Genomic DNA, 15,492 nt, shown 5'->3' on the forward strand with positions numbered 1-15,492 from the left:
TTATCTCAAAAAAACAAAACAAACAAAAAGCAAATACAAAAAAAATATACTAAAAACAAACAATATGAACTGTAAGATATTTACAAAACAAAAACTGTCTCTCGAAGCAGCTTATTCCTATAACCTTACTCAGGCAAAAGTCCTGTAACCATCCTCCCTTCCCTAACCCCTGTCTCTCTCTTCATCCCTCCTTCCTCACCATAACTCCACCTGTTATCTGAAATAGCTCCCACAAGCTCAGACGGTAGGCACTTGGTCCCAAACTGATAGTTCTATTTTGGGAGGTGACAGAAATGGTATGACAGAGACTAGCAGAGGAGGTAGGTTTCTGGACCATAACTCTGAATGTTACACCTGGTCTCTACTCCTTCCCTCCATCTGTTTCCTGTCATAGCCTCCCTACACAAAGGATTAAAATCTCTGATACATTGAGCCAAAATATATCTTTCCTCCCTCAAGTTGTCCATTCAAGTTATTTTGTCAAATCAGTGAAAAGACTTAGCACACCATCTATCAGTAAATTCAATGTATCTAATTTTAAAAATAAATCTAAGCCATGTGTAGTAGTGGTAGCTTTAATCTCAGTAGAGATTAAAGAGGCAGGAGGATCTCTGTGAGTTCAAGGCCAGCCTAGTCTACATAGTGAGTTCCAACCAATGAGAGTTACTTTGTAAGATCCTGTCTCAAAAACAACAATAACAAAAACAATAATACATAAATCTAGATTCTGACTACTTTTTCCATCTGTGCCATCAAATTTTATTCTAGCATATCATCTAATGCTTGTACTACTATTACAATTATCTCCCTACTAGTCTATCTTCTTAGCTTTTGTTTTAAAACAAAAGTCTGGGTAAAATACCATGCTTGAAATTCTTCAATGATCCCCCTGTTTTGTTTAAAATAAGGAAACATTCTTACAATGGTCCACAAGACTTTACAGAATCCAATGTGTCAAGTCACATCACCTTTTGCTCCCAAACCCCATGGAGAATGCTGATGTCTTGTTAAGGACTAAATTGGGCCCTCATCGCACAAACTCAAAGTCGGAGGTCCCTAACTCCCAATGCAACCATGCTTGGCAATAGTCTTTAGGAGTATAATTAACAGACATCGAGCGCACTGACCCACCAGGACTGGTATCCTTGTAAGAAACACTAGAGCTCTCATTCTATACACACACAGCAATAGCCATGTGGACATATAGAAAAAAAGACAATGACCTGCAAGCCAAAAAGAAGGGCTTCAGGACAAATAAAATAAAATAGCAACATGGCTATTCTTGACTTTGACCCCTAACTTCCAGACTGTGACAACTAAATATGAGAAAGTATGCCTTACAAATGCTTAGATATGCATGGTGTTTCCTTAAGAGTTGACCAGAGCCTATAGTTTACAGAAACAGGTCCTGATTGATTTTATTTTATTTATTTATTTATTTGTTTGTTTGTTTATTTATTTATTTGTTTATTTATTTATTTTGGTTTTTCGAGACAGGGTTTCTCTGTGTAGCCCTGGCTGTCCTGGAACTCACTCTGTAGACCAGGCTGGCCTCGAACTCAGAAATCCGCCTGCCTCTGCCTCCCCTCCCAAGTGCTGGGATTAAAGGTGTGCGCCACCACTGCCTGGCCTGATTGATTTTATATTAGCTTGCTAATTAAGTTTGGCTTACATAGCTTCATTGAAATGTGCTACTTTACAAAACTATGAAAAAATTAACCATTATAACCCCAGTATATGATTGATTTCTTTGTTTCCAAATTTATCTGAATATTTATCATCACTAAGATTGGATTAAGTTTATCCACAAATATTCCTTTTTTTGTTTTGTTTTGCTTTTATTTTTTGAGACAAGGTTTCTCTGTGTAGTCTTGGCTGTCCTGGAACTCATTCTGTAGACCAAGCTAGCCACAAACTCAGAGATCCATCCACCTGCCTCTGCCTCCCAAGTGCTGGGATAAAGGTACCCCTTTATCCATCACCTGGCTGTTTAGTTTTCTAAACATTTCAGATTATCATTACTTATAATTCCTTCAGCTCCCATTCACATCTTTCTAGTCATTAAGATTACTTTCTGCTTCAATTATCTCCATGTGGCACCATTTTCTTATTTTTTTCCTAAAACAACATTTGAAGCTAGGTGAGATACCAAATACCTATATCCCAGCACTTAGAAAAGTGAGGCAAGGCAGCTTGAAATCAGCCTGGCAAAGAGACTTTGTTGACTGACTAATAGGTGGGTGAGTAGGTGGATAGATGGAAGGAAAGGTATGGATGGATATACTGATTAGACAGATAGATAAATAGATACATACATATGTACAGATACACATAGGTGTTAAATAAATAGGCATTACAGACTACTTGCACCTTACGTTATGTGTTCGTTGGTTTTTTTGTTTTGGTTTGGAGACAAGATCTTACTATGTGGCCTTAGCAGCTGACCTGGAGCCCACATGTGTTAAGTTTTTTGTTGTTGTCTTTTGTTTCGTTTATTTGTTTTTGAGGCAGGGTCTTACCCACTGTGAATCCCAGGCTGGCCTTAAAACTCACAGTAATCCTCCACAGAATCTTGAAGAGCATGACTGTAGGTGTGTATGGTGCATCTGGTTTTAATGTTTTAATGGGCTTTTAAAAATAGATATGAAATTGAACCCCATCGCTTGCCCCAGTCTCATTATTCATACTATGAGTGACACACTGTCTTTGATCTCTGTACTGTCTTCATAGTTTTTCTTTTCCAGAGTGTCCTAGAATTGGGAATCACACAGTATGCAGTCTTTTCAAACTACTTTTTTCACTTAGGAATATGTATTTAAGGTCAGTTCCTAACTTTTTGTGGCTGGATTATATCCATTATATAGATTGCCAGTTTATTTTATCAGTTATTCTTATAAGAGCTAAATGCCACAAATATCATTTCCATTAAAGCTCAAAAGTTCATTTTCTTAACTTAAAAATGTGTTTTAATACATTTTCAACTAGGTTGAACTTGGTGGCACTTGGGAAACAAAGATAGGAGAATTAGGAGGCCATCCTCAGCTATATCCTCAGCTAAGTTCAAGATCTGTCTGGGATACTTTTGATCTGCCCCAAAAATAAAACAAACAAAAAAATCCCCAATTCACAATAGAAAGAATACACAGATAGTTGCTAAGCTCTAAATCCATTTAACCTTAACACATAACCAAAAGCATCACCTAATGAAAGCTAAGCTGAGGCAAAGGCACCTAAATGTGACCTAAAGTAGTCTCCTATTGCATGCCACCACTCTAGTTATGTATCCTACACCTATGCCTGACCCATTATAAACAGACCTAACCAATCCTCCATTTCTGCTTCTAGTCTTCCAGCTTAATGCACATGAATATAATAAACTTAGAAGCCATAACTTATAAAATGTCTGTGTTTCCAAAGATGCTAGTGATTTATCAGAAACACTTAATTTTTAAATTTTTACATGAAGCCAGGAGGTAGTGTTGTATGCTTTTAATCCCAGCATTGGGAAGCAGAGGGAAGTGGATTTCTGTGAATTTGAGGCCAGCCTGGTCTACAGAGCTAGTTTTAGGACAGCCAAGGCCACACAATGAAAACCCTGTCTCAAACAAACAAACAAGTTAATAAATAAAAATGTATACAAACAAGAAAAAACATAAGTCATTATACAGTCTTTTTTTTTAATAGAATTTATTTATTTATTTTATGTAAATACACTGTAGCTGTCTTCAGACACCCATATGAGGGCATCAGATCTCATTATGGATGGTTGTGAGCCACCATGTGGTTGCTGGGATTTGAACTCATGACCTCTGGAAGAGCAGTCAGTGCTCTTAACCACTGAGCCATCTCACCAGCCCTTCATTATACAGTCTTAACATAGGGATATATCCTCAGAATTGCTTCACTATCCAGTTCCATCACTGTGCAAGCATACAATGTACACACACAAGCTCAGCTATGATGGCACTAGGTGACAACACTTCACAGAACTTCTGTAATAAATGCAGTCCACCAGGCTGAAACATTATTATTCAGTCTTCAGCTAGATAATTTTCATGGCTTAGGCACTACAGCAACCAAAGTTAAGTTTCAATGTACTTTAGCTTATAAACATGTAATAAAGTCCTCATAAAAGGCATTCTAGATCATAGAGCCATGGTGTAAGAAAAGTTTATGTCTGTGTTACTGGGAGTGTGCCTCTAATGGTTATTTTCTCCTTCCTAATGCCTACAAAAAAAATCTAGACAGAAACAGTTGATAACTTTCTGTGTTTCATGTTTTCTTTACTTGAAGTATAATTTAAATACCAGCATTACCTTTATAGGCACATATACTCCAAATCATAAAAATATCATATAATATCATATAAATACAGTAATTATGCACTATATACATATGCTCCAATATATGCCAAGATCAATAATACAACTTCAGAAGTACTCATTCTTTTCTGAAGATAATGATTCCATACAACAACATATCCAGTAAACATAACTTAAGGACTAAGTAACAGTAAATAGTATAACCGTTTCTGAAAATACCTATTAACACAGGAAAAGCCACCTTGAGAGTCCTGAGTGCCGTTAAGAAACCATTGAAGGGGAAAAAGATAGGGAAGAAGAAAAGGGAAAGTAGGAAGGAAAACCCCATCTCGGCAACAACTGTCCATATCCCCACAGCCTCAAATTCCATAGCATTAACCAACACCTACGCTACAGTACATCTAAGATACAGTAAAGGAGCATTTCTTGTTAATGAGCAAACCCAAACTTTAAAAAGATCTCAGGAAAAACCTTAAACTCTTGTGGTTATTATACTCATCAAGACTAGCTATATATAACCTAGCATCAACTGGAAACTGATCAACAAGAATCTGTTTATGATTATCCCCAAACAACAGACAGCCAATCTGCCTGTTTTTAACTGCTAATTTTTTGGGAAGAAAAACAAAATAAAACCACGGGGTCTAAAAGGGAAGGTGGGGGGGAAGAGCAAGAAATAGAACATTAAAAAAAAAATCTCCACCTTCCCCCTCTAACCAAAGCTGATGGAGATGCTTTAGCTCATTTTGGATGCTCTTTCTATCCAGCTTTCCAAAGAGCACAAGGAGAGGACTGAGGCAGCAAGAGCCACCTGCTCTGCCGGCTCACAGGTAGAGCTTACCTCCTCAGATTGGTGGCCTTTGCCAAGTTTGGAACACCTTCCATCTCTGTTGTCTTCTGCCCCATCAGACTGCTGATAGGCCTATGGGGGGAAGAAAGAGAAACAGACCCGCTAGAATGCCACATCCAACTATTATTTGCCTTCTCAAAAGAAATCATTAGTTCTTACTGTTCATGGAAGGCAGATAATCTAATTGTTATTGGACCTCAGAGGATTAACATTGGCCTTTCAGAGATTCTCCTTCAACAATTTACCATCAGAAGTCCAAAAAGTAAACACGAACCAAGTGCTGACTTAAGAGCAAACCATCTCAGACAACGCATCAAAACAGTGATAGAAACCTGTCCCTGACAAAGGCCTTCACCACATCTGTCAAAAGATTTTCAGAAAGGTATTACGTGTCATTAATAAAAAACACAATGTTCAATGATATCTTAAAACTCTCATGAATCCTTAAAAGGGTGATAACTTCAACAACTTCCAGTGTTAGAGACTTCTAACAATCTATGTCACTGCCTTCAAGATGTCTCCCAGAGCAGCCACAACAGAAAGTTGGCTTCTTTCCAACCTAGAGTCTCTATCTATCTATCTATCTATCTATCTATCTATCTATCTATCTATCTATGGGCCCTGTTCTACCTCAGCACATATACCTTTGTTATCATCCACATGATCACAAAATACTTCCTTCTAATGTACCAAAACCAACAAAATGACTTCCTTTAATTTTTATCTTCTGAACTTATAGGAAGACAGCTTGGTATCTGCCTTATCCATTCATCCCTTTATATATTTGAAGGGGAAATCAATTAATTCATTTTTTCATGTTTTCTAAATTAAACGGCCAGAAATTCTTTGATCTTTACTCATAAAAATTAAATACCTGTACTTCTAGATATTAATTATAAGTTACACCTTTAATATTCTCAATAGAAAACACTAGACTATAAAAGTAGAAAAGTCCAAATACAGACAATAAACAAAAGACAGCAGAAGACAGTGTCATCAAATGATACAGAAGCAATGACTACCACCATTTTCATAATTCTACTATACTGATTTTCTGCTTTGCTTTTTATATACAAGCTTTTTTTAAAAAAAGAAAAAAATACATCAAGTAAAGTTTATTAAATACACAGATTTCCAAACCTAAAAGAACTAGACTCAAATTAAAATGAATTAAAAATATCCTTATGTGCAATTAATTCCATGGTCTTTTTTTTTTCAGTAATAAAATACAATTCTGAAACTTCTAAAGTTACCTTTTTTTAAAAAAAAAATAGGTTTTTAAAGAAACCCACAAATCATCAGTTATCTAATTTTATAGCTTTAAGAATTATGTAGACTTTTCTATTGACAAGATAAAACTAACATGGGTAAGATGACTTATTACAGGATTATTCAAGCTTTTTCAGATTTCTTTTCCTTTGCAGTGCTGGAGACTGAAGCTAAGGTCTGTCTCAGTGCATAAGCAAGCTACCACCTAGCAACATCCCTGCCCTCCTCTCAGAATATTAACATTTACTGAAAAGCACAACAAAACAAAAAAGAACATTTAGGCATGAAAACAGACCTTGTAAACTTAAAACTATCTCTCTTCCTTCTGAGGTGTGAAAACTCTCAATCATCAATCAATTCAGTAATAGATCTTGCTTTGGAAGGTCTGCTTGGAGCCATTTATTCTTTTAAAACACAGTGTGTTAATGACAACACTACTTTTACATAGTTTCCAACTAATAAAGTGACTATTCCTTTGAAAAAGAAACAAGAGGTATTTTCCTTCCAATAGCAAAGTTTCAAGATAAAGGCTTAGACTGAGCATTTTACTAGACTAGGGTCTTTATCAAATTGAAAAGGTAAATGGATGTCTCCTTGAGGTACAGAAAGGGTAGAAAGGTCAACAGTCTCGAATACATGTTTTTAATCTTCAATATCTTCCATTTAATTTTTTAAAATGAATTTTCAAGGCAAACATGGTAGCATAAGCCTTTAATCCCAGCCCTGCAGAGGTAGAAGCAGACAGATCTTTGTGAGTTTAAGTCTAGCCTGGTTCATATAGGGAGATTCTGTCTCAAAAACAGAGCTGGAGAGATGGCTCAGCCAATAAAATACTGACTGCTCTTCTAATGGATACACGGCAGCTCACAGGCATCTGTAACTCAAGTTCCAGAAGATCTGATAATCTCTTATGACTTCCTCTGTCACTAGGCAGACAAGTGGTACATAGTCATACATGCAGGCAAACATCCACCAAGTTGGAATTAACATTAAACAAAACAAAGAATTTCCACTCAAAAGGAAACAAGGCAAAGTGAAAGAACAATTTTCAAACAGCTTAAAAATCAATGCCATCTTGGGGCTGGAGAGATGGTTCAGAGGTTAAGAGCACTGGCTGCTCTTCCAGAGGAGCCCGGTTCAATTTCCAGCAACCACATAGCAGCTCACAAATGTCTGTAACCCCACTTCCAAAAGATCTGACACCCTCACAAAGGCAAGTATGCATGCAAAACACTAATGTTTATTAGATAGATAGATAGATAGATAGATAGATAGATGGATGGATAGATAGACAGACAGATAGATATCAATGCTCACTAAATCTCTGTTTTTGTTATCAGAAAGGCAATTAACATCCTACCTTAGGGAAAGTAATCTAAACTCAGGAGCTGAGTGGAAGGCAATCAGTTCTAGAGCAAGTAGCCTAACAAGAAGTTTGTATCTACTCTGAGTACTAATGTGCTGTTAACAAAGTTCCAAATTCAGAAACTATGACAGCACACAAATACTATGAAGTACTAAAAGATGTTCATACTCCTTGACCAGCTTCCTTAAATATATTCTAAGAAGATTATGACAAGAGAGAAAACCTATAGATGTGAAGCAGTATTTACCGTTAATATGCTTCATTATATTAGAAAAAAATGTCCATCCAACCAACCAACCAATCAGCCAGCCAGATGGTAAAAGAAGCTTTGAGTTCCATTTGTTCTGATGCCCCTGTAAAGCTCCCCAACCAGTGAACTAAATTCCTACCTGGCTCACATTTACCTTTACCTTGATTGTTGTGTTCTCTCTGTCTCTGTCTCTCTGTACCCCAACTCTCAACAGTGTTTCATAAAGCCCATAATGGCCTTAAACTCTCTCTCCAGACCAGACTAGTCCTGAACTCCTGATTTTCCTGCTTCTACTTTATACCAGCCTATTTGCACCTTGATTCATTCCTTTATTCAATGAAAGATTTGAAGTAGCATTCAATATTGTTACTAGATTTTGGTCCAGAAAATATAAATGTGATAATCAAGTCAAAATATTGTTATAACATCTGCCTCAAGTTTCTGAACAGCCAAAATTTAGGAAGGCAGGGAGGCGGGGAGGCGGGGAGGCGGGGAGGCAGAGAGGCAGGGAGGGAGGGAAGCAGGGAGGGAGGAAGGAAGAGAGGGAGGGGGAGGCAGGAGAGAGAGAGAGAGAGAGAGAGAGAGAGAGAGGAGGGGAGAGGGGGAGAGGGGGAGAGGGGGGGAGAGAGGGGAGAGAGGGAAGAGAGAGGAGAGAGAGGAGAGAGAGGAGAGAGAGGAGAGAGAGGAGAGAGAGGAGAGAGAGGAGAGGAGCGCATTCACAGCACTTGGGAAGGCAAACTTCTGAGTCTGAGACCAGCCTGGACTCCATAAAAGACTATGTCTCAAAAAGGAAAAAGAAATGGCTATTAAATAATTCTCATTAGAGGGAAAATGAGTAGTTCTTCAGGAGAAACAAGACTTATTAACAGATGGCACGGCTTCTAGGTGTTCAGAGTATCCACACATTTAAACAATTGGTCAGGGGACAAAGTGAGACGGCTCAGTGAGTAGAGGCACTTGCTTTGCCAGGCCTGAGGACCTCCGAGTTAAATCCCTGGAACCCACAAGGTGGAATGAAGAAGTAACTCTTCCAAATTGTTCTATGACCTCCACATGCACACATGCTAAATAAATATAATTTTTAAAACTTTTAAAAACTGATCCGGACTGCCAAAATATCTTGAGGGTAAAGATAGTTGCCTGGTTAGCCTAGCAACCGAGTTAGATCCCCAGAACCCATGTAAAGGTTGCAAGGAGAGAACTCATTCAACAAAGTTGTCCTCTAACAACCAAATGTGTTCTATTTGCCCATAACAAATAAAAATTAAGATAAACATATGTGTGTGTGTATATATAATATATATATATATATATAACATAATACATATAAAAGAATAAAATTTATACAATGGAGAAATACTTAAGGCACAAAGTTAAGTGTTGTAAAAACAAATGAAATAACTAGACAGCTATGACCCTGGCCTTCTTTCCTCCTACCTCCTCAATAGTATGATTTCCTTGAACGCAAGTGCCTCATCTTATTCTTCCGTACTATAACCAGAACATAATCATTGTGGAATGCGAAAGGTACTGTAGTTCATGTTTAATTGTGCTTAATTGTCTATATTTACTTGATATGTGGCTTATAAGATAAAATAGAAGCAATATAAATGTAAAATAAAACAGAAACAATGAGTGTAGAACTGATATAAAAAATTACTGCCACACTATGATTGGCAAAATTGATTAGCTATAATGTTCTAAATTGGACTTCTTCAAATTATATATTTCTTACCAAACATCATATCTATTTCAGATTCTTCTTAAAGAATCATGAGATATTAGCAGGAGTATCACGGTTACTTTTGGAAAAGAATACAAAGCTTTTTAAAATGCTTTGCTTACATTGAATAAATCAAAGATATTTCATGTTAGTTCAAAGCCTGAGAGAAGAACAACCAGAAACCTCCAAACTTAAGCATTACCACAAAGTTGTGACAAACTTTTTAATAGACTTAGCTTTTCCTCATAGTTAAGTCATATCACTATCTGATAAAACCCATACACTATCAAAAGCTGTAAAGAGGGGTGGGTGAGGTAGCTTAGTGGGCACAGGTGATTTCCATCAGGTCTGCCGGCCTGCTTTCAATTCCCAGAACCCACAGGGTAAGATGGAGAGAAGGTCCAGACATGCTTGCTTTCTCCTGATTACCACAGAAGCACCGTGGCACACATGCACACTCCCTCAACCCAAATAACTGTTAAAAAATAGTAAGCTGTGAACAATACCCTTAATTCAGTTCTTTTTTTTTTTTTTTTTTTTTTTTTTTTTACCTTTTATTGCTTTCATGGAGAAAACCACAACTAAAATTTCCCCTTTTAAAATAGGAAATGGTCTTCAAAGAACTTGGACTTCTAAAGACTACTTTTAAAAGCATGTATACTTTGAAATGAATCAACCAAGACTGACAAACTCAGTAATTTACAACTAGAGACTTTCCACTGTACAGACAAAAATCTTAGAAATGGAAACAATGCAGTACTGCACAGCTCTGATCTCAGCATTCTGCAGACTGAGGCTAGAGGGATGGAGAGTTTGAGGCCAGCACTGATTGTATCAGTAGAGCCTGTGTAAATAAAATAAAGCAGTGTGACATAGTCTACAAAAATTTATTTTCATCTCTTAAAAAGCTTATTCCACCAGTGGTGGTTCATGCCTTTAATCCCAGCAATTGGGAGGCAGAGGCAGGTTGATATCTGATTTCTTGGCCAGCCTGGTCTACAGTGCTAGTTCCAGGACAGCCAGGGCTACACAGAGAAACCCTGTCTTGAATAACAAAAAGCCAAACAAAGTATGCTTTGTTTCCATTCATTAGAAAGAAGAAAAACAGTTGTGTGTGTGTGTGTGTGTGTGTGTGTGTATATGTGTGTGTGATATTAAGAAGGCTAATAATGTACCTGAGGTGGAGGGTTAGGGGCGTTATCCACTGGATCTACCTTTTGTAGGGAAAGCAACAGTATCTCCTCTTAATGTGAAATTATCAAATAACAAATTTGACTTCAGTTCAAAGGTTAAGAGCAGCAGCTGCTCTTGTGGAGGAGCAAAGCTGGTTCTTAGCACCTACATGACTGTAGTTATCTGACACCTCCTCAGACACCAGGAACAAAGGGGCTGCATATACATGTATGTACGTACTCAGAGATGCACATAAAGAAACATTTATTGCAATTTTAAGTATAAAACGAGTTTTGCTCAAATTCTTATAACACAAACAGATCACTTTATGTCTAAAAAGATTTTAGATAAGCAATTCTTTTTCAAGTCAAAAAGGAAGTTTTACTGAAAACAGAATTTTGTACAAAGAAAAAGGATCATTAAAATAATGAAAAAAAATTGTTTTTGTCGCCAGGCAGTGGTGGCGCACGCCTTTAATCCCAGCACTTATGAGGCAGAGGCAGGCGGATTTCTGAGTTTGAGGCCAGCCTGGTCTACAGAGTGAGTTCCAGGACAGCCAGGGCTACACAGAGAACCCCCCCCCCCAAAAAAAATTGTTTTTGTTGTTACTTTTTGTTTTTTTGAGACAGAGGTTTTTGTTTTGTTTTGTTTTGTTTTGTAACAACCCTGGCATTTGCTCTGTAGACTAGGCTGGTCTTGAACTCTCAAAGATCCACCTGCCTCTGCCTCCTGAGTGCTAGGATTAAAGCACCACCACTCAGCAAAATAATAAAAATTTGTTTGGTTCTGTTATGTCTTTATTGTGTGGTTCTAGAATACTGTGTGTGGTGGTTTGAATATGCTTGGCCCATGAGAAGTGGCACTATTAGGTGTGGCCTTGCTGGAGAAAGTGTGTCACTGTTGTAGGCAGGCTTTGAGAGCTCCTAGTGCTCAAGCTCCACCCAATTCGGAAGAGACAGTCTCTCCTGGCTGCAGTAGGATCAAGATGCAGAACTGTCAGCTCCTTCTCCAGCACCATGTCTGCCTGGACACTGCCATACTTTCTGCCATGATGATAATGGACTGAACCTCTGAAACTGTAAGCCAGCCCCAATTAAATGTTGTCCTTGTAATTGTAAGATTGTTAAGAGTTGTCTTGATCATGGTATCTCTTCATAGCAATGAAACCCAAACTAAGACACTATATAATCCTTGATACAAAAGTATAATCAATTTAGGATTAAAATATTATCTTCAATAACTACATAGTTATATAGTTCACATCTGTATTCTCAGCACTTGGAAGGCTGAAAGGACTGCTGTGAGTTCAAGGCCAGCATTGACTACATAAGTTCCAGAAACAAAGTAAGACTGTCTCAAAAAAAGGGCCAAATTTTCTTATTTGAATTTAAGATGCTCAATTTACAAGCATCTCCCTCATAAGCTCTTAAGTGCTTAGACTTCTATAGAAGAGTCTACAACAAAAATTAGAGAAACCACTGATTTCTTAATTAACAAAAGGAGACTGCATAACTCTTATGTCATCAAGCCTAAAAACAAAGTCATAGGAAATAGCTCAGTGTTTTGCTCATTAGCTTCTGTAACCAAAAATCGACTGAAAAATCCATAATATATGCTAAACAACCTGTGAATTCTTGAATTCTAGTGCTTGAGCTCAAAATTCCTACTGTTTTGCATTTAGCTCAAGTAGGACCTTCTAGAGTTCTAGAGAATGCACTTAGTTCCATTCTCAAATACACATCACTTTCTGGTGTTGGAAGTCTCCCTGACAACCAGCAGTTCCTTAACAGGCTATCCCATCTGGGTATGGAAGCATACACATATAATCCAGTACTACGAAGGACGGTGCTTGATACCAGACTAGCTACATACATAATGAGACCCCATCTCAAAAAGCAAAGCCCAACAGCAGGTGTTGGTATAAACTCCTAAGGAGTGGTGTGAGAAGCATAACATGATATGGGACATGGCTGATGAGCCAAGTGCAATCCCTAGGACCCACATGGTAGAAAAAGATAGTGTATTTCTCTGAGTTGTCCTCTGACATCCACGTGGACACCATGCCATATGTGCCCTGCCCCCCAAATAATAAATTTAATTTAAATTTAAAGAAAAAAAGAGATCATGAAGTTTCTCATCAATTCCTTTTATAATTTTTACCAGTTCTTTTTATTAATTTCACTTTTTAAAATTTGTCCATTTTCCGGGCTGGAAAGGTGGTTCAGAGGTTAAGAGCATTGACTGCTCTGTCCTGAGTTCAATTCCCAGCAAACACATGGTGGCTCATAACCATCTTTAATGAAATCTAGTGCCCTCTTCTGGTCTTTGGGCATACATGTAAGGAGACTGCTGTATACATAATGAATAAATAAATTTAAAAAAAATTTTTTTGTCCATTTTCATTAGCAAAAGAAAAAATAATCCATGAGATTTGAAATAATTGTAAAAGTCAGAAATAGCATGTAATTGCATTTAAAATGAACCTGGGGGGACTGAAGAAGTGACTCAACAATTAAGAGCACCTGTTGCTCTTGCCGGAGTTGGATTCCCAGCACCCACCTAGTATCTTACTGCCTTCTCTAATTCCAGTTCCAAGGAATCTGATGCCCTCTTCTGACCTGCAAGGAAAGGCACCAGGCATGCACACAGTACATACACATATACAGAAACAGGCAAACACTGGCACACATAAAAAAATAAACCTAAAAACTTTTAAAAAGTTTTAAAACCAAATCTGAAAAATGAACTTCTGTTACCCTAAATTAACTTTACCTTTTCATCAAAAAGTAACAAAACAGTCCTTTTTTATACACACTTCAAGGCTAGTTTCTTTTATATTGGTAAACTTTAAAGCAATACAGAAACAACGGAACTGTGTATACTTCATCAGCATCACAACTGCTCCACATATATGTATGTGTGTAACAAAGACAGTATAGGGAACTACAAACAGGCTGACAGCTCAACGAAAGAAGTAAGTCTAGCAGGTATCTCTGGCTCAGCCATTTCTGCATGTGTAGGTGTCATGTACAATGGGAGCAAAAAGAAATTAATATTATTCCAAGCACCCAGATCTCACACTCTATTCTGTGAAAACAATTCCAAGAACATATTCAGGCCAATCACTCCCTGTAGGAGTTCACTCTTTAATGAGGAGAAAAGCATTTTACTTACTCTGGTCAGCATAGTTTTTTGCTTTGAGTTCAAGTTGTCTTGTTTGAGATTCTAGAGACTCCACTCGCGTCTGTAAATCCTTTTTTTCCTGTTCTTGAGAGTCTTCAAATTCAATGAATTTCTAATAAAGAAGAATATACATTTTCACTATTGAAATGAACGCGTTTACATTTTTCAACACCTGTTTTTCAAAGACAATAATCAGGGGCTGGAGAGCTGCCTCAAGGTTAAGAGCACTGGCTGCTCTTCCAGAGCATCCCAGTTCTGGTTCTAGCACCCACATGGCAGCTCACATCTTCTGTAAACTTCAGTCCCAGGGCATCTGACACCCTCTCCTAGCTACCAAAGATACCAGGAGCACATGTGGTACACAGACACATTTGCATGCAAAAATCTCAACAAAACCGACAACAAACAAGAGCTGACAATATGGCTCAATAAAGACATCTGTCACCACCAAGCTTGATGACCTGAATTTGATTCCCAGGACACACAAGGTAGAAGGAGAAAACTAACTCTCAAAACTAACTCCTTTGCCCTGTCCATGCATGCCACCACATAAAAAAAAAAGTTATTTTTTAAAATTATATACATTTAACATATATTAAATATATAGTATCTAAGAAATCTACAAAATTGGGTTAATTTTAAGCTTCTCTAATATTATACAAAAAACCTCAAATACAGAATTTAGTAAGGTGTTAGCACTTTACATTCTCCAAAGAGAATATATATATCCCACTATAATTAAATCTTCTAGCATACTTGCAAATTCATTTTGAGTTGAAAACAAATCTTTAATCCATAGTATATACAGAAGAGACAAAAACATAACAAAATAATATTTGTTGAGTGATTATTTAACAAGTGATACTGGAGTTGGAGTGTGTGCAGTCCCGTGGAATTGTGCTTGCCTAGCATGTAGGAGGCAGGGGTTCTGATAAGTAAATAAATATATAAATAAATAAAGAAGATCAGCAATAAGTAATGTTGTGAATTTACCTAATGATGTAGGCTTAAATTCAAGAAAGAACCTGGGCTACGAATATTACTACCAACCAAATATAATTTTAAAAAGGCTGGTTAAATGAAATCAAATGAAATTCAGTCTTAGTCTCCATCAGTCCATCAGCAGCATCCACTGATGCTTCCTGCCTCTCTCTGGCTCTCCTCATCTCCCTCCTGGTTTCTGGCCACTCTTTAGTAGCTACTCCTCAGGGTTCTTCACACTGCAGTACTCCATCCTTGGACACATTTTCAGAACTTCTTGTTTGTTTCTTTGTTGAATTTTTAAAAACTTATTCATGTATGTGCATACATGTGTCACTCACTACATGCATGTTGGAGGTTTGAAGACAATACTGT

The 15,492-nt window shown here is 37.4% G+C and overlaps 2 protein-coding genes across 9 annotated transcripts in view; one reads left to right on the forward strand and one right to left on the reverse strand.

Moving 5' to 3' along the window:
• The window catches only part of Luc7l3 (LUC7 like 3 pre-mRNA splicing factor), a 335,229-nt gene that overhangs the window by 284,525 nt on the left and 35,212 nt on the right, over positions 1 to 15,492 (forward strand). The window lies entirely within an intron of this gene.
• Spag9 (sperm associated antigen 9) overlaps positions 1 to 15,492 on the reverse strand; it is a 125,543-nt gene that overhangs the window by 90,082 nt on the left and 19,969 nt on the right. For 7 of the 8 annotated variants that reach the window (XM_034505835.2, XM_076935988.1, XM_076935989.1 and 4 more), the window contains exon 2: positions 14,128 to 14,248. In XM_034505835.2, the coding sequence (XP_034361726.1) occupies positions 14,128 to 14,248 (121 nt within the window). Of the gene's footprint in view, positions 1 to 5,163; positions 5,183 to 14,127; positions 14,249 to 15,492 lie in introns of those variants that run through there. The other variant, XM_076935993.1, reaches the window with a different exon arrangement.

Source organism: Arvicanthis niloticus, chromosome 6 (genome assembly GCF_011762505.2).
Source record: "Arvicanthis niloticus isolate mArvNil1 chromosome 6, mArvNil1.pat.X, whole genome shotgun sequence".
Lineage (NCBI taxonomy): Eukaryota > Metazoa > Chordata > Mammalia > Rodentia > Muridae > Arvicanthis > Arvicanthis niloticus.